Source organism: Phallusia mammillata, chromosome 7 (genome assembly GCF_965637545.1).
Source record: "Phallusia mammillata chromosome 7, kaPhaMamm4.hap1.1, whole genome shotgun sequence".
Taxonomy (NCBI): Eukaryota; Metazoa; Chordata; class Ascidiacea; order Phlebobranchia; family Ascidiidae; genus Phallusia; species Phallusia mammillata.
In genome coordinates, this window is record NC_137258.1 from 23,896,777 (window position 1) to 23,920,450 (window position 23,674).

The following is a 23,674-nucleotide window of genomic DNA, read 5'->3' on the forward strand; positions in this document are numbered from 1 at the left end:
TAAATGTAATTATGTTGTAAAATCGGTTAAAACATTAACTTATATCCTATTGAGAAAGCAATGAATTGTGTCTATGTTACATAAATAGTTCGTGAGACTCTAAACTATGATACCAGGCCATAACCTGGCGACCATTGCTTTGTAGTTTAATAGTATGTACAGCTTCACTGCAAAAAGTACAGGTGAAGCGCAATCCGTCATAATACAGTTTCAAACAAACATGAAAACAAAAACAATGTGTTTCTACCTATTAACCATTCTTATAGTAGCTTTGCAACAAACATATACTAAAATATAGAGTTATATTAGGTAGGTAGATGTTTGAAATGTTTTAAAATTTCATCTTTGCAGAGAAAATTCCTGCTGTGTATTGGAGCATGGAAAAGTTTGACAGCAGCACTGGTTCGTTGCTTCCCGATATTGGTGACCCAAAAATTTACTCGGGCAGATTGGTCGGCCTCTTCAGCGTTTGTAAGTTGAACAATTTAACATAATACAACTTATGAGAAACATATCGGTCCATAAGCGTCGTTAAAGGTGGTACGATTCTGCCGACCGGTTCTACAGAACAATCTCACGAAATTTTATGACATCAGCGAACCGGTTAGCATTACTGGTTACTGTCAATAGACTTTTTGTAACAGAACCGGCTTAAAAATATGACTTTTGTGAGAGAACAGGCTGACAAAAAATGTATACCCCACCACTGGTCGTCATGCTTTATTATTTAACGATTACCAATTGGCTCTCATACCACCAGTAGTTCCATGATGCGGATACGTTACTAAACACAACCTTGTGTAGTGTTGCAATTAAATATTGACAAAACAGAGTCATTTAAAAATTAATTCTAATGACTTAGTGTAAGATTTTGGCAGAATACCTGAAAAAGTTGTAAAACTTACGTTAAATTTAGAAATTGCATGACAATTTAAAAACCTAACTGCTAACAACTTTGGTTCACCTAATGGTTTGACTTTTCAATTATTTTTTACTCCACTCTATTGTTTTCCCACAAAGCAAAACAACTAACCAATTTCCAGCGCTAAAAGTTTCGTTATTACATGAGTGTCAAGTCACGCATGATTCACTTTTTAGCCAGCGTGCCCGGTTTCCATGGTTACGCACTCCGCATCGATTCGGCGGAAGTGACGATCGGGTATCTACCGCCACCTGCTGGTAATTGCTTCACTGATCCCATGAGATGTGAGGGTGAGTTACCGAGTGAAGTGGTTTGAAAAAATCGGTCCGCGAAATACTTATAACCTTTACGAATTCGCTGTAAAGCATTGGTTCTTTAACCCAGGAAACCCCCACTAGGGTAACCCTCATATATACAGACATAAAAAACCTGATCGGGATTCGTCCCCTGGAGAGTCCTGGGTTCGAACCCCGTGAAAAAAAAAAGAGTTAGTATCTAAGTCTTAAGGTTTAACCGAGTAAAGTGGTTTGCGGCTCCGCGAAAATAGTTACAACTTTTACAAATCCGCTTTAGAGCAATGGTCATGCTCGATTCCCACTATGATAACACTGTAACTTTCACAAATTTCCCTCTTATATTGTACATATTAATGTTATGACAGTAACAGTTTGATATCTGTAAGGGTTAGTATCCGTGTTTCATTTGGTCACTGATTATTTATACCCTACATTTAAAAACTACATTTTCAAGTAGGGGAGGGGATTTGCTCTAATATTGGGCAAAGGGGTACATGAAATAACAAGGGTTGAAAACAACTGCATTACAGTTACAAGTACTGAATAAATTCATAAACAAATATCATAAAATTCAAGCATAGCACTGGCACAGAATTGTAAACACAGTGGGGAGTTTGGGTCCGGGTTTAAGTGTCAACAAAATGTGCTTGAATTCGGGCCTGACTTTATACTCAATCCCATTTTGGTCCTAATTCCTCTTTGTTAAATTTTCTGGGCATATTTCGGGTTAAGTTTTAAAACAATTTCGGGTTTGGACCAAGTTCTTGGACGGCTTCTTAATTGTATCTTATTTGTTTTCAATACATGTTTAAAAACTCTTACTTTTCATGCAGACACCGGTTTAAGCCTTGGAATGTGGCTGAGAATCGAATACACGGGATCGGATGAGATCAACTGTATATTTACGTCGTCCCGCGGATGCTCGCTTTCCGATCCCGGGGTTTCCCTCTATCAAAACGCAGGATCAAAAGACGAAATTCATTCTGTTGTGAGGCTCACAAACGGTAAGCCACACATGGTTTAGAGCAGTGGTTCTCAACCTTTATGAATGTCCGGGTCAAATGGTAGTTTTTTATGTCTGTAAGGAACCGAAAAAAAAACGAGACCTTAAAAAATCACTAAAGATTTTTACCTGAAAGCTAACATAGCAATGTTTGGTGGTTTTCTGAGGTCTGGTGCGAGCCGCAAAATATGTAGTTGGGAGCCGCGGTTGAGGATCACTGGTTTGGAGTCTGACAAACCTGTGCGCTCCAACCCTATTTATTTCATTTAGTTTAAAATTTGGCCAGGAAGTTGGATTAACTAACGACAAATTGCGACACAAATACGATCTAATGTGAAGTCAGATCCGAATCAAATCTTATTTATTCCAACTTAAACCCCAGCCAGGACAAATTTCGGAGTTAATAGCTGGGTATATGGGTGCAAGCATCATACAAAAATAATGCACAGTTTGTTGGCAAATTCACTTCAGCATATCAAACAGTCCAAAACTTTGAAACGAAAATTTAGACGTCAGTGGCAAATTGCACATTATAACTGCATCCTCGGTATATGATAAAGTTGTACTTTTTTGTTTAGGAACACTTTACACCGCTTCATGTTACGTTGAGCGAAGACGCTGGGTTTATTTGACCTTGACCTGGAATCTTACTGACGGAATCAAGGTGACCGGCAGTTGTGTGATTTGATTAATTGTACGTTCGGTTTAGGACAGTATTTATCGTGATTTTTACTTTAAGTTGTTACGTTATGTAGGAGGGTGGGAAATAAAACTATAGCGGGTGGCAATCATGCTTGATAAGTTGGGAATGCAAGAAACTGGGAAATCACCCTTACCTTATGTTACTAGGTCATAACTGAGTTCATGAATCAACCTGTGCAACAGGTTGGTGACCAACTAATTCGTCTTCACTTATCAAATATAAAAAATATACTCAAAAAGAGTGGCAGACGGTTAGTTACCCATGAATTATTATCCTTGTCATGTTTTTTACACAATTAATTTATTTGTTACAACAACTTTTTCTAGCTCTACTCGAACTGCACGGGAGCCAAATACACCGCTTTACCAGCAGTCTACCACAACAACGGCCAGCTCGGGGAAAACATAAAAATCAACATCGGTGGTACCGCTAACGGCCACGTAATTACGTTGGACGATTTGGCGCTTTGGTTTAAACAACTTTTGCCACAAGATGTCGCCAAGTGCTGTAACAAATCTACTTTTGATGCACCTTCAACGACAACAGCAATAGCTACACAAAGAACTACAACAACAACAGCAGCTACACAAAGAACTACAATAGCACCAACTACAACAAAACTGACGACAACTGCATCTACAACCGAGCTCATAATTTCATCTGCAACAACTGCAACAAATCCTAATGTTCTTACGACAGAAAAAACAACAGTCACACCAAACACAAAAACAACAACAACTTTACAACCAACTTCGATTTCCGTTTCAGCTTCAACTTTGGTTGTAACCGATTCAACGTCAGGTAAGGTTTTCAAATCAAGAACAACAGGTTTTTACGGGTAAATCTAGAATTTTAAAATATACAAGATCGCTTGGATCACTTGGATCGCTTGGTGCATTATTATCACCGCTTGGTGCACCGTTATAATACTTGGTGCACCTTTATATCACTTGGAAACGGTAGACCTATAGCATTATACAAGGGCACGAAGCAAGATAAAGATGCACCGAGCGATATTAAGGTACATCAAGCGATCCTGTATTTTAGATGTATCTGGTTTTGACGTCTGTATGCTTAAAGCTGATTTAATGACGAGCTTCGTTCTGCAATAATATATAACAGAGTAGTCCAAGACTAAGAGATTTAAGAGCCACATTAGGGTTTGGTAAATCTCAGTGGGCCACAAAGGTTCTGCTCAAATCTTGTAAAACATTTACCAACACTACCACTGAAGAGACTAAATAGGAGAAATAAAATGAGCGCCAAACTAACAACTGTTAACTTAGATAACTATATTTAACGTCAAATTGAACCATTTCTTGAAAGAATCATATCGAGCGTTTAACTAATAACTACTGTTATGGATCTTCTAATACCAGTTGAAATTGTTCAGGTAAAACAGAACCCACAGAAATTGCGTCAACTGAGGATTTAATGACGTCAACAACAGAAGAAGATGGAAAAATGTTTGATGGTAATAAGAAAAATTTTTATGGTATCCACTCTGCAAACAAAACATCTGGTAGAAAACTTGCGTGTGTCTTGGTTAATAAATGTACAATACAGCATAACATTTAGTTAAAGTTAAAGTTATTCATTGCAAATAACTTCGTCATTATGGGCAAACGATATCGTCCAAACCTTGTTTAAAATTGCCACACATTAAATCACTTGCTTTTTTTCCAGTCTGCAGAGTATGGCAACTTTGCATCAAAGGCATTAATTGTCCTGTCTTAAACTCTATCGCTTGCTTTGCGCCTGCTGAAATTGGTCTTGCACGCGAACTTACGGTTCGTGCGCGCGCGAGATCACGTCCGGCATACTGGCTATTTCTGTGACAATTATGCTTTTGTCAACCATTTTTTAGGCCTGCCCGTATCCATTCGGCTAACGGTACTAAGTAGGTTCCCACATTTACCAAATTCAAATTAGGATAAAGTTAAAGGAATAGTAAGTTGCTCAACAATAGTTAATAAACTATTGGTTTCTGTTGAGACAAAATAGCTGTTCAACTTTCCTACCTTTTGTTTATTATTCTTTTTCGTTTGTTTCGTCACAGAACCACTTGTTTGGCTTTTGATTGTGCTCGGTGTTGTTCCTGTTGTCGTCATAATATGCATTGTTGTTAAATGCTGCTACAAACGACAACGTCAACGACATGAGTTACCGGAAGGTGAACAAAATGTAGACGGTGAATTTGAGGTTCAACTTCTCCAAGTTCATCCTTTCGGCGACACGAAACAATGCAGGGAATACGACTAGTTAACTTGGCCTTGCTGTAACACACTGTACAGTACGGGAAATTCCCTGACGGTGATGTTTGTGCACTTGAGATTTCTATGCAGAAAAGAAAATATTCAGTTGCTGTTTCAAAAAACATTTTCTTAGCACTTTGGGGTTTGGGTATGTTTTAATGTTATGTATGCCTGTTACTAGGTAAAACATGTTGCATGGCTTTCAATGCATTTTATAAAACGGTTTGAAAGTCATTCGTATAGTCGACTTTTACGACCTTAATCAACTAACACTGTGCTAGCCGTAAACCTAAATTTTGCTTATTGTTTGCTTATTTAAACAAAGCGCATTTTGAAATATATATATAACTAAAAGCCTTTCAAAGCGCAAATATCGCCAAGTCAAAAAAATTCAAGTCTTTTATAGCGCATTATTCTAACAATAGTTTGCCGTACGTTGTGGCTATTTTTTGATCAAGCGACTATGCCTAGTAATCCAATGTCTGCTTTTTATCTTCTTGCATTTTTTGTTTTTTAACTGAAATACGTGTTGTTCGTAGCGTAAAGTTATACAGAACAGTGAAAGAGTCTTTATTTAAAAGTTGAAGTCAGAAATAAAGGATACAACCAATATTATACACCAGGGCTTTGTTATTATTTTTTTGTATTAATTTACCATGAAAAATTACGATAAATTCCACTAAAAGTTAAGTGGAGTCGGTGAAAGAAAAACACTGCGACACAATTGCACTGAAACCATGATCAAGTTAGAAATAATCCGCAGACAGTGTTTGAACGGGCGCAAAAGGGCACATTTGGTACAGATGATTAAACGTGTTGCAGTTATATCGTGTTATAAAGTGTTATGTGATAACACATTTAAAAAACAACATGTCAGATGCCTTTGAAATCCGTCAGAAGTACGAAAAAGCTTAAATTACGCCAAAGAAAACAATGGAAGACAATGCAAAAATGCAAATTCATCAATCAAATTTATAAAATGTTTTTTGGGATTTAAAGTCCTTTTATTTAAAAATATTCGAAAAATTGTTTGCTAAACAAAAAAGTACAAAAAATACTATATACAAAAACACTGTACAAAAATAAAGTAAAAAAAAACAGCTGCAAAAAAACAAAGCCACTAAAAGTACGAAGCAGGATTGAAGAGAAACAATAACATTGCCGTTCGCAGTACACAAGTGCAACTAACAGAGTGAAGGATTCGTATGTGAGCAGAATTAGGCAACGAAGAACTTACTACATTGAAATAACAACTGGCAAAGTATGATGTTTTTGAGTTGTTGTCTTGCTAAATGCGTCGGATAGTAAACCAAAGGTTCTTAATTTCGTTCAACTTATATAGGTGCAGCTCAAAAACGAAATTAACATTTACTCTAACTCTTAAGTCTAACAAAATAACTTTCTTTTAATCATCGTCAACCTAATATCAAATTTGGCCCTTGGGGTTATACCCACTTGAGAACATCTCATTAAACCATTATATGGGGAAAATTGCAAATATTAACCGCTTTCAGTTGCACACGAACTGGAATCCAAGAACATCATTAAAAAAACTGATGAAAGTTACAAAAAAGAAACAAACAAACAAATAAACATTCGAATCGTAAGGATTTTAGAAGCATTACAAACTGCGGGCCTCAAGTTTTACGGAAGGTCGCTAACAGCAACCGATGACGTCGCGGCGGTTGTTGCAGTTCTGACGTCATGCATGGCGACCGGTTGGAATTCCTTCCTCCTCCGTTGGTTCCTCAGGAGTAGGAGGAGCAGGGAGCAAATAAAGAGAAAGAGAATGATGCAGAAAGCTATTATGATCCATTTCCACGAGTCTGTAAAAAAATCACGTGATTAGTGACGTCAGATTTATAACTTCATAAAAAATTTGTTAATTCTTTCCGCTTGGTAAAAACCTTACGCCGGAAAATTTGTGTAATAACAACATACCGATCAAACATGAAAATGTCAAAATGGCTTGTATATGAGAAAATATTTTTTGCAGATTTTTAACAGTCGCCTTTGTCGTTATCAGTATAGTACATAACAAGCTATCGTTCAGGCTTTTTAATTCTACGTCGGTAGCTAAGTGAAATGTTTCAAATTGGTCAAGAAATAGTTGGAACGCTTTTGACCAGTTCCGTGGTTAAAAAGCTTAGTGAAGAATGAAAACACGTTTTTTTGACTTACCCGATTTTGGCTGACTTGGACCAATAGTGTTCGTTGTAACTTCTACAAATGATAAAATAAACGATTTTCAAAACTAAAAATGTATGCATCGATGACTGAAATGCTAAATCGTTTATCAACACATGTGGAAACAATTATTTTAATTCTCTATAAATTGTTGTGGCTAGACATGCTGTATTGTTGCTCCTATTGTTTGATTTTATGTCCGACATTTCGACGTATTATGCGAAACACTTCTTTTTATAAACCACAAAAGATAAAAAAATGGTGCGTAAAAATCTAAAAGTCGGTTCTCTAAAAAGTGATAAAAGAACAACATTTTGTTCCGTACCTAGAGCATCTGATGTGGTGGCTGGTTGCGAACTGGTTTTCGTTGGTTGCGAACTGGTTTTCGCTGGTTCAGAACTGGTTTTCGCTGGTTCGGTACTGGTTTTTACTGGTTCGGAACTGGTTGTAGATCGTGTTTTCGGAATGGTTGTAGTGGTGGTGGTGGTTTGGGCAGATGTGGTTGAACTGGTCGTCGTCGATGGTTGGATGGTTGTGGTTGTTGTGGCAACCGGCTCCGGTCCTTCTGGTAACGCTCGGAACATTTCGTCGGATGAGAGCAAGTGGTTCCAGGTCTTTAGGTCGTCGACAATCAGAGTAAAAGAAGACGAGATAAAACCAAGTTGAAGAACGGGGAGGGCTTGTTTGGTGGCTTCTATTGTAACAGCAGGCTGTTCGATGTAGTTCGCTTCACTCCCGTTTATGTAAATCTAATAGAACAAGTAAGTTACATTATGAGAATGATTGTATTTTTTTGGAAACAGTCAATTTGTTCTTTTATCAAAATTCGTTCAATTAATCCCACTTTCGGGTTGCGGACACAAAATTTTGGAGCAAAATTAACGAATCTAGAAACATTTATTTTAGGTAGTATAAGCAAAAACATGCACGACATTTAAACATACATAAGTGTATTTTATGATTACTTCATTACAGTTTTTTAATTTAAATTTTAGATTAAAAGTTTCCTTTGCTGAAAAAAACAAACTTGCTTGATACATGTAACTTTGCATACCTTCAGCCCTTCACTGCCTTTCCAAGTCATACCAACATGCGTCCATTCATCTTGCTGTAACAAGGATGCTGATGCCGTATATAATTCACCTGTCAATCAAATAATCCATGTTAAAAACTAGATTGCTAAAACAAAATCTCAAAGCGGCTAAAATCAGTCATTTTGTTAAAACAAGTACTAAAGCTTGTTTGTATAATATTCTTAACGAGTTAATGTGCCCTGCTTTGGTATAAACCGGCATTATGCTGTTTGCGCAAATCACCCTCAAACCCACAAGACTTAAATGGGTAATTGCTAAAAATGACAACCAGCTCTAACGTCAAGGGTCTGAAACAATAGAGAATGCTGAACCATAGTGCAAGGCAGACCCCCAAGAACCGTTACACTGAATCAAGCCCTTAATCGCTTTTTCTCACTAATTATTCAATATTTAAATCGTCTTCTTCAAGATTACCAGTTGTTAGACGAACTCCCGCCTCTAGTCTGTTGTTCCTGGGACGCAGAAACACTCCAGCGAGTCCGGGGTCACAGAGAACGGATGTTGACATCAAGCAATCGAGAAGACCAAAGGATCGAATCACAAACCAACCGGCAACACTGAACCCCGTGTCTGTTGTAACGAATATGTTTAAAATTCAGTTTTTAACCTAATTGTTAAACGTATGTTTATATTCATAAAGGTATAAGTCATGCAATCTCGTGTCTGCTAAACAAAGTATTGAGTTTGAAAGATGAATAAAATTGGTTTAGATTAATCCACAATGCAGAGTTATGCAATAAAGTGGCTTTGTATAGTTTAGGGGTGCACAACCTGCGGTCACGGAGAAAAAAATATGCACCAGTAGACGGGATATTATAAGATTAATCCCATTTATAATTTGTAATTTGTAAACAAAAAACACTGGGCACATTGGCAAGAACCTGTGATGCGGTCAACAGCGAGAAGATTGCGCACCCCTGGTTAAGGGTTCGAAGTCAAAGAAGTACAGTAGTGATAGATTTACAATGATTAAACTGTCCTATATTGCAGTAACAAACAACCAAGGTTACTGCTAATACATGCAGAGATCCATTTATCATGCAAAACAACACTGGGGTTTGAACCATCGACCTTTGGTTCAAGCTTCAACTTACCAACACAGTTCCAAGGCTGCATGAGGCACAAATCTTCTTTGCGAACATTCGAGAAGGAGACAAGCTTCCCGAAAGTTTCCAGTCCGTTACCATAGAAACCCGGGGCGGTCCCTGCAAGCAAGAAACAATTAGTGAGAGAAGAAATCGAGTCATGTATTAAGGTGTGACATCATAATGATGTGACGTCATCACGCAATATCGTAAACATCAAAATATCTGCATAAGTTTTTTTCCCCCCCAGAAACTGTAGCAGCTTTGTAAATAACAATTCAATGTTTGTCGCTACAATAACGTCGCCTAATTGGTGCGAATAGCATACTTTAACATATCCATCCGCGGTACGCACGTGATCTCTGCGTTTCATCCGACCATTGAATGTTCCAGAACTGACACACAAGCAACTGCGCGCGCTTGGCATTTGTGACGTCAAAAACACCAACGCTGTACACAATGACGTCGATATGCTTCCTACACTAAACCGCGCAAGACGCTGCATCGCGTCGTTGTTTTCCAGCATAGTTACGTCACAAGTGTTACGCAATTAGTGGAAATAGAAAAAAACATTGTTGCGTAATAATTAGCGCGCGTTTTGACCTTTTCCTTGCGTCGCTTGTAGCTACACACGTGACACGTCGTGACAATCGTTGTGTGATGTAACAATGCCAAACGCAATTACGTCACAATTCGAGATATGATGACGCTACAAAAAATTAACCAAGGGTTCAGATACAGTAAACCTTTTTTCTCATCACCAAATAGGTGCAAGTTAGGAATTGTATTCGGACTTAATTAAAATGAACTGAAAATTTACTCACCGATGTTTTTCGTTTCCTTCAAGTTGACAGAATAAGTCCCGTTGTCAACTGCTGGAATATCTGGCTGTAGAATTCCGTTATTTAGTTCATTCATGGACCAGTAAACAGCGGGAGACGAAGCTGAAAGAGTTAAACTTGATATTAAGCAACAGTATTTAATATCCGAACCAGTGTGTCTCGACCCTTTTGTCACGTACAATTCAAACTATTTTAGAAACTCGAAAAATCCTCATTTTTATTCACAAACCGTCTAAAAGCATTCCAACTGATGTCGATTTGGGCATTAATTAGCTAACTCATTAGTTTTGGTAGAAGGCCTAATGTAAACTACAACAAATAAATAAAAAGATATTCATAAATAAATTTTAACTGGTAAACATAAAACGATCTTCAAAATAATACAACCAACCTGCAAAGGCCACGAATTCAATCAGCAAAAGAATACACAATAGTTGTTGTCGAGTCATTGTTGCGTCACTATGCTTCGTTTCTTCACCGAGTATCTTTAAGAACAGGCTCTTTGTTTCAAGACAGTACGATAATAAATTAAGCTGCGCCCTGCGTGTGAAGAGCTTATATACCGTCGCGGCCTTGCACCATCTAGAATTACATCGCAGTGATGTTGCAATGGCTCACTGTGATGTCACAGTGTTGTCAATGGTGTGGGGGCTGGATTTGCTTTGGTGGTGGGTTTCTAAAATCGAATATACTGCAGTCCACTGTCGTGCTATATTTACTAGTTACAAAGCTTGTTTTAAGCAGAAAAATTTGGGCTGCACGCGTTTCCATGAAAACCTTTTTTTCGAACAGACGCACCTGAGGTGTCCGCATGACCTTTGCCCCACATTTGGGGTAATTAAAATCTTGCTGTTAGTTGTCGAGCTTAGTTTTTGGATTTTTCTTTTTGTTACAAATATGGCCCATCTGGACATGATTAGTATGTGAAAGGAAACCAAAAATGTAGCACCTAGATTTTTTTTCCTCTAAATGACCTTGGGTGAAGCACCAGGGTCATCACCAGTAATTCATTTTTATTGCACCACGTTGTCGTAAGGTGATAGGATTGATTGATTGCTACATGTCCATATGCATGAACTGCGAACTGCACGATGAATGCAGGGGGTTCTGCAACGAAACTGAATTACCTATTTTGGTCCATATGTGTCACGTGAATTTGTAATTGTTTGTTGTCCTGTGTGACGTGATAGAGACGTTTTGTTGAGTGGAATTTTTCGAGTATAATTCCAAGAGCATTATTATTGACCAAAAATATATATAAAAAAAAAACAATCAACAAAACTTATAAAGCAATTGTTATGTTATGTTGCAAACAAAAAATAACAAAATAGTAAAGTCTAAACTCTAAACAATTTGACCTCCTCCCAAAAAATAAATTAAGCAAGCAAAAGCGTTTGCAACAATCTGCAGTATTTTGTTGATCACCTTAGATTTGGCAAAAATAGACACAATAGGAAGTGGTTTCGTTCATAGGCATCCCATGACCGGAAAATTACGTCGTAATGGTGCCTTTAATGAATATGGATGAACGGGTTTAATCGAGCACGTTGTTGTTGTTGTTGAGCGCAATTAAAAGTCACGTGACCAGCGCCATGTGGAGTGGTCTGGCGTAATAACAAAAAGTGACATTGATATTGAATGGGGATTGCACCAGCAAAGTTAGCCTTAACGTTAAGTCCAAATTTAAGGCAAAAAAACAATTGATGGCGGTCTAGTTAATACACTTTTATGGCAACCTTTTAATGCAAAAATACAACTTTGTTAGTAGTATCATAATATTAAAACAGCGAACTTTTAAGGGCATTAAATCTCTTGCTACAGCCGAAAATTTCAAATCAAAATGCTGTTTTTGAAGGAATATTGCAACATATGTTTGCAAAGGGTTGAATTTTTGCAAACAATGAAGGTTTTAATTTGTGAAACACAGGGCACACAATTAATTTCGACATAGCGCAATTTTGCAGCACAGAATTTGCAAATTGTTGCACCACCCCCAAAAAACAACGTACATAGACTCATTTGAATGATGACTCAAAACAAAGGATGTTTATCACAATCGGGCAAACAGCATTGTGACCAAACAACGCCATTGTTCCCAGCCTAACCTGAAAAAACGTGCTGTGATTCTTATAGTCAACATTTTCTGGGTATAGTTCGTAAATAGGTGATGTTATTTTCCAGCCATATGGCGCAATGTGCAAAACATCTGCATACGCGATTGTCTGTAGATTACTAATCCACTTTGCGCAACCAACAACTTCCGGAACTTTGTTTGAATAAGTGAATCGGTTTCGTAACATATGGAGCAACGCCAAACGGTTTAATTTTAGCATGTAGAAACTAATTAAACCAGCCAAATGATTTGTTTACGCCACGTGACGACAGAACTCACAATGCCCCTTTTCTCTTTTATATTATACCACTATTTCTTGCCTACCACAAATTATAAGTTATGCAATCAAGTACATAAAAATTGAAATCATTAATTACAGCGTAGCTGCAGCGCGTTTCGCCCTGATTCAAAAATTGTGCCTTCCACTTTTTGTGCTTTGCAAGGGCTACTCTGAAATACGCAATCCACGCAATCTAGTAAAAAAACTTTTGACGGTTAGGGGTATTGGGGCCAGGGTGAGGGTTTGTAATAGAAATATTTAATCTCAGATACTCATTTTGGGGGTAGTAATGTTACATGCGTTAAAATGCAATTAATACCATACGATGTGTGGTACCAACCCCAACGCATGTTTACCAAAATGATAACCACAAATGTGGCAAATGTGTAGATAAACAAGCAAAGTAAATAAGTCATGTCGTTTGCTAAAAGTTGGCTAATCGTCACAGGGAAACCTGTTTTAGGCCCATTTATCCAGTTGTCAAAAATAATTCCCAAAACGTCGCAAAAAGCAGAAAAAGATGACATCTTCCAGAATATAGCTTAAAAAGCTTGTATATTAAATTTGTTTTTCCTGTCGTATGTGTATAACTAGTAAAATTTAACACTACAAAGAATTTGGTAAATGTGTTTTGAAAAACACGTCAAACAATAGGTTTTGATGCGGGGATTTACCTTGGTAACCAAGGGAAGGTTTTAAATAATCCTATACTTTTCAGATTGCATGTTGTTAGAACTTCTTTATTTAAATTTAGGATAGAATTTTTGTCATTTGGTATGGTAACAAATTGTTTCTGCCACATTTTAGTTTCTGAGTACAATGCAAATATTAAAAAATAGAAACACAATAGCTAACTGCTGTGCCAAGGATGTAAAAAAGAGAAAGTTGCATCTACTTCATGATGCTTTAATAGGCGTATTAATTTTTGCTGTGTTGGCGCTGTTAATAAGTTTGTAAAATTGAATGATTCATTAAAATTGACTGATTGATTGTACAAAATTTAAAAAGTTATGAAATTTTCTGTGATGTTTAATGCATTTTTATTGCAGCTGCACGTTTTGCACACAGCCAGATGTTTTCTTGTTAAAAATGACAAAATAATTCAATTGTAACCATGAAAAGTGTGAAGAAATTCTTCTATATTACGACAAAGGGTGCAATTGACACAGATTCAGAATGGAAACAGCAAAACGAACAGATGAAAAACAATGAAATTTATAAAATGGCCAACTTTAGTGGTGGAGGGACACTTGTTGATGTTTATGACCAAAATGGGCCCAAAGAGCCGATTGCAAAGAAAAAGGCAAGGGTTCAAGAATATTTCAACACAAAAATCAGGAAGGAATATCTTCACGAAGATAGCTGCACCATGACTAAGGAGATGTATCACGATTGGTCGTGTAAACAGCGAAAACATGCCAACAAACTCATGAAGCATAAGGAAAAAAATGAGACTGTTGTCGACGGCGTTATTGAGGATGATGTTGCTACTAATTACTCAGTAGACTCGTTTCAAACCTTAATGAAAAACTACAACGAACACAGCATCAAATGGAAAATCGACAAGCGTGGAGCTGTTGGAGAAACTCCAATGCACATTTTGTTTCTTAACAATACAGAAAAGCACATAAATATTGCCCGAGCAATTCTTGAGATTTACCCCGAGCTCGCTATTGATCTTTACGAAGGCTTGGAGTATTTCGGAGAATCCTGCTTGCACTTAGCAATCATCCAGGAAAACGTTCAAGCCGTGAAGCTTTTACTGAGCACAGGAGAGCACCTTGAAAAAATCCGCCATGCTCGAGCTCAGGGAAAGTTTTTTCGACCGGTTGATGTCAAAAGAGGAGACGTTAAACTCCGCAAGCATAAGTTTGAAGGCTATGCTTACTATGGGGAATTTCCTCTGTCGTTTGCTGCTAGCTCAGGGAATCGTGAGATCTATGACCTTTTGATCAAGCACGGCTGCAACCCCACATTGAGGGATAAATTTGGAAACACAGTCTTACATTTAACGGTTATACACAATCAGCCTGATATGTACTACCATGCTGTGAAGCACAGTCAATGGTCAGCACAGCCTGATGTTCAGAACCATGATGGGCTGACACCACTTGCTTTGGCGGCGAAACTTGGCCGTAAGGAAATGTTTGAGAAGATTCTGGAAATTTCTTCTAAGGAATACTGGTCGTACAACACAGTTACATGTTCAGTTTACCCTCTGAAATCGCTGGACACCATCGGTCCAAACGGTAAAACTGATTGGAACTCAGCCCTGATGATGATAATTCGTGGCAAGAAACCAGGCCACCTTGACATGGTTTCCAACAATGTGGTGCACCAGCTTCTGAAGGAAAAGTGGAAGCATTTTGCCAAAGCGAAGTTCCTTCGTTTGCTGTTCTACTATGTACTGCACATCGCAATTATGTCTACTGCTGTGTATCTTAGACCTGACAATCAGAGAGATCTTCGGTATGGAACCAGTCCCACAGATATTGCCCGGTATGTGTTTGAGGCACTGACTGTATTAATCTGTTCCAGTGTTCTTTTCTATGTCTGTAGAGAAATCCACTTGGAGTCCCTAAATGGATTTTTACAAAATGTCATCACTATTCCATCCAGGGTGGTCTACCTCATTGCAACGATTCTTTTGCTTCTCTGCATTCCATTCAGATTCCTTGAGCTCTATGATGTTGAAATTTGGCTTCTTGTCTTTGCCATTCCCGGTTTATGGTCGTATTTGTTATTCTTTCTGCGCAGCTTGTCTCGTTTTGGGCCATTGATTATTATGATCTACAAAATCCTGACCTCAGACTTGTTCCGTTTCGTCATTATTTACATCATAATAATCTTGACATCGACAGTTGCATTCCACTACCAGTATGAGGGAGAAAACATTACAGCCTTTCTCACACCTCAAGGCAGTGCTATGACTCTCTTCCAAATGAGTTTCGGTGAGTTTGATTACCCAAACATTCTGAGGGGCAAGTACACTTCTCTTTCTATTATTCTTTTCATCATATTCATGGTGATTGTGCACATTCTGCTCTTAAACATGCTCATTGCCATGATGACTCGAACCTTCGATAAGATCACAAACCGATCAGAGAAGGTTTGGAAACAACAGTGGGCGGCGATGGTTGTAATCATGGAAAGATCACATAAAAATTCACAGAAGCTAGAATTCCAGCAGTTGTACGACATGAATATCAACACTGAGCGTGTTTCCAGCGAAGGTGCAGCCGTTACTGAACAGGATATGAATGAAAACATTGATTATGATTCCCGGGCATTGATGGTTATCAGACATCAAACAACTTCTGAAACCGAGCGGCGTCGAACCGTGCAGAGAGGCTGGAGATCAATTGGTAAGAAAGCAGTCGAAGCAAAAGTTGCTGCTCAAGAAGCAGAAGCACAAGCAAAGTTGCAGATCCACAGTCTCGCTGGAATGACGAGTTTTCTGTCAGAACATGCTCCCAGAGAGCCGGAGTTCGGAGAGGAAGATGACGCTGATGACAATCCCGCTGAAAACCTCCTAACGACTGTTACATCGCAGCTACAGAAATCATTTTCAAGGCGCAACAGTACAGTTTCAAATGCCGGAAGCACGTCCAGTCACATACATACAGTCAGTGGTGCTGTATAGCTGTTAAGTTGTTGTGATGGTAATGAAACAGTATGTTGTTAATGTATTTTCTTACAAATCTCCCAACTGTTGCTGGTGTAGTTGTGAATTTCTATCATTAATATTGATTAGTACACACGCTCTGTGTCGATTTTTTTAAGTAACTTGTGTTTTTAGATTTTTGTATATTGCATAGTCTTCAATTATAACACATATTAAACCTTATTATGTAGCTTATTGCATTTTGTTTTCGTTTGCCTCCACAATCTTTTATTATCTGCACTGTTACTTTTTATGCAGGGCTTTTGATATATTATGTAGCTGTAGAACATTGCACTTAGTTGTTACATTACGTTCCACTTGTTTTTACTTTTCTTTAATTGAGCTTGTTGGTTACATAGTAGTGAATAGTGTAGTATCTACTTCATTGTTTACTACTTGAAGTGTGTGTTCCCTCCTTAATTGTGAAAATTATTTATTGTGTGTTTTTTTTGGACAAAAAATTCTTGAGCTTGTAGCATGTAAATTTGATGAATGTTCCCTATGTTAAACATGAAAACGCAAAATGTACTTTCCCTTTTATTCAAACAGACTTACTGCATTTAAAAATGTTCTATTTTGTCAAGGAAATTTTAGTTACCATACCAACCGCTGAAAGTTTTAACATATTTAAATTATTTCAGTCTTGTCTCTTTATTGTATAGATACACCAGTATTGCACATAGATGTTAGAAAGCATGGTGTGACCTAAATATTGTGGTACTAGTATGTGAGGCCTAGTACGCGTTTAAGTCTCATCAAAGTATTGGATACCCTTATGTTGTGTGAATCATTTCCTGTTACTACACGCGAAAATACAATAGCAAGCGCTTACATGATACCTGACTGTCATTTGTATGTTATTTACATTTGCACCTATTCGCTCCGCTTTACCTTTTTGTATTGTATTGCATCAAATAATTTTGTGGGGAAATTTGTTTTTTAAAGTGAACATATTTGCAAAGTTTAGTATTGAATTGTTACTTTTATATTGCATGCAACAAAGTGAACTTAATTTTAGTTTCTTCTAACTGTCAACGCTTGTACAAAGTCCTGTTTATATTTATGTCAAAAGCAACTTTATGAGCCAAATTCTACACTCTACCTTACTAAATCTATTTTGTACTGTTCAAATCTATTTCAATGGCTAAAGTAATTTTTATCTGTGAAATTTTGAGTTATTCACTATGCATAATTGAGCAAAAATACTTTTTAACTCAACTTGGAAAGCAAACATGAACAAAATGTTTTACTAAACTGTGTGTGTACATGTTGTTAAACTCACTTTTGTATTTTTAGGTGCTAAAATTTTGTACATTTGTAAATAAGCACCTACCTGCTGCTGAACAGTATGAGTACGAGCACCGCAAAATATGTGGCCCTCTGCTTGTTAGTGCTGCAAAACTCTCTTATGATTCTGATGTTACGATTTTCACGAAAAGTCCCCACTAACGGACCAAGATATGTTTCCACATCTGTCGTTTTTCTATCTGAGACTTTAAAGTTTACCACCAGTTTGGTCGTCATATTTTGCCAATCAAGTAAGTCTACCACAGGATTTGATATATTTTTTACTCTATCTTTAAATTTTTGACCATTTTTCAAAGCAAATCACCACTTTACCTATAATCACAGTACTTTTATACCGAATCAGTTGATCACTAAGTTATATGTGAGTGTGCTGTGATAGCTGGTCAACACTTCAGGGCTGATCCCAGTAAAAAAAAACAGTCATCTTTACTCACTTTATCCATAATTGTAACTATTATATTGTATAACTAAAGTAAGTGCTTTCCATTTAACTTTACAAAATAAACAGAGCTGTTACGTTTGAAGGTGTTTGTTTAACATTTTTGGATACAATTTTAAGTTTAGTTAAATTATGATAAGATTTTGTAATAAAGATAAGACGTCTGTTGCATTTTTGCAGTTACTGTGTTTTAAGTTTTGAAATATAAATAACATATTCTTGTTTCAGATTATAACTTCAAGAAATTCTTCCATGATATTCATGGTGCAACCTTGGGTCGTCCATTTGACTTTTTTAAGATTGCTGTCCCTTCTGGAATTTACGCTGTGCAGAACAATCTACTGTTTATTGCTCTTTCTTACCTTGACGCTGCTACTTTTCAAGTAAGATGGTTGTGGGTTTCAAAAATCCCAGTGTTTAACCTAGGTGCCTATTCTTTCTTCTGCAAAGACAATTTCTTAGACATAAAACATGAATTTCTTTGAAGTATGTTGCATGTAAAATACTTTATCTACGGCCCATTATATTGCTATTATATTTTTGCACTAAACTGTTACATGCAAAAAAGCCTATTTTGTGATCCAAAAACATTATACAAAAGTGCAGTAGAGGTTCAAAAGTGTAACAAAAGATGGATAAAATAACTTAAAAACTAATATTTTGGTTTCAGATTTCATATCAATTGAAGATTTTGACTACTGCTTTATTTTCCGTTTTATTGCTAAAGAAATCATTGTCATCAGTACAGTGGGGATCTTTAGTGTTTTTAATGATCGGTGTTGCTATGGTGCAAGTAAGTAAGCCTTTCACTATATTAAATCCAAAAATGTATGTTACCTTATTATGCTTTTAATGAAAGGTAGGCTACCAGTTGAAATTCAGCATGCAGCAAATATATAACTTTTCTTCTGTACACCAATAAAAAAATTTCTGTATTTTTAAAACCTGAAAAGAAAGATTCATCTGTGTTTGTACATATTTGTATGATTATTTAAGTTCATGAAAACACTAAGCCATTTGTGTTAAATTTCTGATATAGATATATATATATATTGTCTTAACAGCATCATCAATACCTTAATTCCAGTGGTTCTCAAACTTTTTTTGTTGCGACGCCTCTGGAAAAGTTTTCTGGACTTGCGACGCACCAGCAAATAAAAGTTAATGCGGAAACTTATTATTAAAGTTGTGTTTATTGATACAACAACAAAAAGTTTTGAAACGGAAATGTTGTGCGACGCCCTTGGAAAATTGAAGCAACGCACCAGGGTGTCGCAATGCACAGTTTGAGAACTACTGCCTTATTCAAATAGAATAAAAAAATATTTTATTTGTACGATTTTTTTTTAACTTTTCAGTTTCCTACTGATGCAGATGCGAAAACGGATATAGTTTGGAGCAATCACTTATTTGGGTTGTTTGTGATTTTAATTGCTTGTATGTCAAGTGGATTTGCTGGAGTTTACTTTGAACTTCTTCTTAAACAACAAACATTTTCATTGTGGGTTCGAAATCTTCAAATGGGTAAGGAAAAAATAATTTGTTGACAAATATCAGCAACCTACAACATCTACTTTGCCTTATAAATTCCTTTCATGCATAAAAAAGATACCAAACTTGTTTTTATCACAATAAATGTTAAATTTATAGAGCTCTTCTGGCAATTGTATTTTTGCACTGACGTTTTGACGTCCTGTATAGGTCGCCTTCATGCACTGTTATGTACATTCAGTGTTATTTACCCTGATCAAGGCGACCTGTATAGGACGTCGAAACATCGATGCAAAAATACAAAAGCCAAAGAGCTCTATAAATTTAAAATAATGCCTGGCAGCAACGGCTTATATATAATAAACGTTATTTTATCATTATTTTCAGGTGGTTTTGGAATTATTTTTGCCGGCATTCAAATGTGTTGGAATGATGGTGAAGCTGTTTCCAAATATGGAATACTACAAGGCTACAACAGTGCGGTTGTCATGGTGTTGTTATTACAGGTGAATACAGAGTTTTACTTTCACTGTGAAAAAAATTAAACTGATTTTTTTAAACTGAATAAGTTGCGGCAAGTATAGGTTATGAAGTATATAGGCTGCAGCCTTAATAGTACAGCTTTTTCTAAAAATGATACGACACTTAAATTCTAGGACCAATTTTACACTCTTTGTTATTGTTTTCAGGGCATAAATGTTATGTTGTATTGTGTAATTGGTGTGTGGTACTCACTAAATTATACAACCCACACGGAGATGAAACTACCAATATGTTTGACGAGTCTAATAATATGGAGGCTCACACTTGAAAAACAGATGTTAACATAAGCGCGCAAATTCAAACTAAGCGTGCAAAATTCAAACTAAATAGCCAGTAAGGCCTGTCAACTGAGTTAAAAATAAAATTAAGGAACTGTTACCACTTTCTGTCACAATGCTTTGAAAAGATTACTGTGATCCTACATTTAAAAACAGGACAAAGAAATTCCTTTCCAAAGCCACAGTTTTACCCCTTTTGTTGTTTTTCTCCATAGGCTTATGGGGGACTTTTGGTGGCGTATGTTATTCAATTCACTGACAATATCATCAAAGGATTTGCAACATCACTCGCTATTATTGTTTCTTACTTTCTCTCTTACCTCATGTTAGATGATCTTCATCCTACTTTGTAAGTACACAATGTAATAAATCTAGAAACAGAGAACAAATAGTATTTGTTTTTGTTTGTTTCATTTTTATCCTCGGTGGGCGGGCAACGATTCAATGCTTTATGCTCACAATGAGTCCGCCGTCGAGCTGTCTGTTTTTATTTCAAGTTAGTTGAATAATCTTTTTCTTTGATTTTTTCGACTTAGACAGTGGGTGACTTCAATTTAGGGAACCCACGGGGTTGGAGCAATGTCGCTCAAGTGTCTTAAACTCCTAATGGTCCAAGAAAAATCATCTATTTTCCTACTTAATTTTACACTAGTCAAGCATATAAAATTATGCACTAACAACATTGTGTTCAAGTTTTTTCTATAGTTTGACTATCAATTTTTAAATAATAGGAAATTGTGGTTTTGGGTAATGAAATAACCAAGTTGCCTTGGTTAATCTGAACCACCAAATTTGGACCAGATCCAGATTAAGCGATGTCGATTAGTTAAAGCCTTATCACATTACAAATTTTTGTACCCCAAGTTTTGTCCTAATTAGGTGAAGGTTTGGATTAACCCATATTGATTAGTTAAAGCCTTGCCACTTTGTCATTGGTACCTAAGTTTTCAATTTAACTGAGGTATACTGCATTGACAATTTTTAATGCATATGATTGACTATCATATTCACATTTCTGTTTTAGACTCTTCACATGCGGTGCTGCGATTGTCGTCATGTCAACGTTCTTGTACGGTCAAAATGGTCAAAGAGTAAAGTCAAACTAACTGACTTTGCGACATACTTTGGTGTATGACTAACCCATAGCTTGGTGTGTAAATCACGTTGCATTTTATGTAAAAAGGCAGTGTTACACCTCAAATCATAATGCTGTGCCGAATTTAGTGGGACCTTTGGTACGTTTTGTTCTTGTTTTCTCTGTTTTTCAAAATATTCGTCCAGCAGTTTCTTCAGTTATGGGCTGCATATTGTTTTAAACCTGATTTTCTTTCAACTTGCTTGTGTACGAGCTTTCAGCATAAAATGTTGCAGAAAGACTAAGAAACTGATCATGACAGAAAACCTGACTATTTGAACATGTGTGACATAATGGCAATAGACTCATTTAGGCGTGCTTCAAGCTACTAATTTATACAAAACTAGTTTGTGCAACAAAAATTTCAATGCATGTAGGTATTTATCTTCTGTGGGTGCAAATGCTTTTGAACTGACATATTTGGTTTATACATAAAGCATTGCTTTCTAAATAATTAAGAACATGTCATTGACAAATATTTTAGCAAAGTTTTAAGCATTACTTTGTGCAATTGTTTTGTTTTTCTGCTTAGACTTATGTGTAGCTGTTATTACAATGTAGAGAATTTGTTGTATTTCAAAACAATCTGTATGGACAGTTTTTACCATCGCTTGCAATAGTTAAAATGCGTTTCAATTTAATTTGTATGTACCAATATATATCTGAGATACCGTAATGTTATGAACTTTATGTGCCAACCATTTTAACTACCCAGAAGCTGCCGTTTGTAATGCACATTGTTTTGTTTTAAAAGCACAATAATTTAATGACAAAAATACTGGCAATAATGAATGTAAAAGGTGGCATCCTTTATTCACTGGTATGTAGGTAATTTTTTCATTAACAGAGGTATTAAGGGATAAAACAAAAACATTTTACTTCTATATTCCTTTATTTATGTGCGGTGATCCTATTGTTACCTAACAAACAGTGCAAAATGTGTTTTCTTTCCTTTCTATTGATTTAAGTCAGGATTGGGGTATCTGCAGTTTAAAAGTTAAATGCACAACATAGTAAAAAATATAAATGAAAGACAAATTGTTATGTGCCTTCTGAACATTAAGATTCCCCGCCCCTGGTTTAAGCAGTTGGCAACTTTCTATCATCTTTTTGAGCATGTAAGCTGCTTGGTAAAGCAAAAATGAAAAATAATAAATGATTAAACAAGCATCTTATTTGTGATAATATTTTAAGTTGATAAAATTTCTGCAGAAAGTTTTGTGTCTATCAGATACTGTTAACCATTTTTTATGGGTATTAAATAACTGTTTTTATTTCAACAGAAAACAGTTTTAAACCGTCTTTTGTAAATTTTAAAGATTTTACTCACATGCACAATGATGCGTTAAACATAACAATAAAGTATGACAATGTGGCACAAACATGCAGTTTTCAGACATATGTACTGAAAACCTTGCCACGTTTTTGTGCTTGTGGTGTCATGTTACCATTTCTACAACTATAATATAATAAACATAGGAAAAGTTTCCCCAAAAAACTATTTCCTGTGAGTTACTGGCAGTTACAAATCATCTGCAATTAACATATGGTACTGTGTGCAATTTTGCTTATTTTTGCAGTAATTGTAACACTGTTGCAGCTAAGAGAGGATTTGCAGCTTTGCACCAAGTTTTGTAACATTGAGGCGCTCGTTACTTGCAATGCGAAATGAGAGATGTAAAAAAGCTGTACCTGGTGTAACTTTTCCCTTTATACAGACTTCGTCAGTAGCGAGGATAGTAAATTAGGCTAACAGAGACTTTAGTTTTAATTTAAACCTTTTTACAAGTGAATTATGTTTTTTAACAAAACACACTCTCTTAAATATGGTTTGTCTTGTTTGTACTTCTGACGATGAGTAACATATAGTATTAGAATTTTACCCAAGTTATTTAGTGTTTTGGTAGTGTTAGATGAAATTTCAATTATAAATAAATTTGCTAACTTCATTTCTTAACCATAATTCAAACATGCATTGCCTAATTAATTTCATTAAAAATATATTAATGTTTAAAACAAAACAAAGATTGTTTTCA

The 23,674-nt window shown here is 36.3% G+C and overlaps 3 protein-coding genes across 3 annotated transcripts; 2 read left to right on the forward strand and 1 right to left on the reverse strand.

The window, feature by feature from the left end:
* Nucleotides 1-5,745: 5,745 nt before the first annotated feature.
* Nucleotides 5,746-10,894, reverse strand: LOC145238534 (uncharacterized). The gene is made up of 8 exons (XM_080101731.1): nucleotides 10,779-10,894; nucleotides 10,370-10,489; nucleotides 9,555-9,665; nucleotides 8,875-9,030; nucleotides 8,421-8,509; nucleotides 7,692-8,115; nucleotides 7,361-7,402; nucleotides 5,746-7,005 (listed from the first exon to the last, which is right to left on the reverse strand). The coding sequence occupies exons 1-8, from the start codon at nucleotides 10,834-10,836 to the stop codon at nucleotides 6,824-6,826; spliced, it is 1,182 nt and encodes a 393-aa protein (XP_079957857.1). The 5' UTR covers nucleotides 10,837-10,894; the 3' UTR covers nucleotides 5,746-6,823.
* Nucleotides 10,895-13,833: 2,939 nt separating this feature from the next.
* Nucleotides 13,834-17,740, forward strand: LOC145238685 (transient receptor potential cation channel subfamily V member 5-like). Its single transcript, XM_080101930.1, has one exon. It carries the CDS (start codon nucleotides 13,895-13,897, stop codon nucleotides 16,421-16,423), a length of 2,529 nt encoding a protein of 842 aa, XP_079958056.1. The 5' UTR covers nucleotides 13,834-13,894; the 3' UTR covers nucleotides 16,424-17,740.
* LOC145238686 (UDP-N-acetylglucosamine transporter-like) lies at nucleotides 17,736-22,808 on the forward strand. The gene is made up of 7 exons (XM_080101931.1): nucleotides 17,736-17,982; nucleotides 18,420-18,574; nucleotides 18,862-18,984; nucleotides 19,550-19,715; nucleotides 20,070-20,188; nucleotides 20,719-20,852; nucleotides 21,528-22,808. The coding sequence occupies exons 1-7, from the start codon at nucleotides 17,793-17,795 to the stop codon at nucleotides 21,607-21,609; spliced, it is 969 nt and encodes a 322-aa protein (XP_079958057.1). The 5' UTR covers nucleotides 17,736-17,792; the 3' UTR covers nucleotides 21,610-22,808.
* The last annotated feature ends 866 nt before the right edge of the window (nucleotides 22,809-23,674 follow it).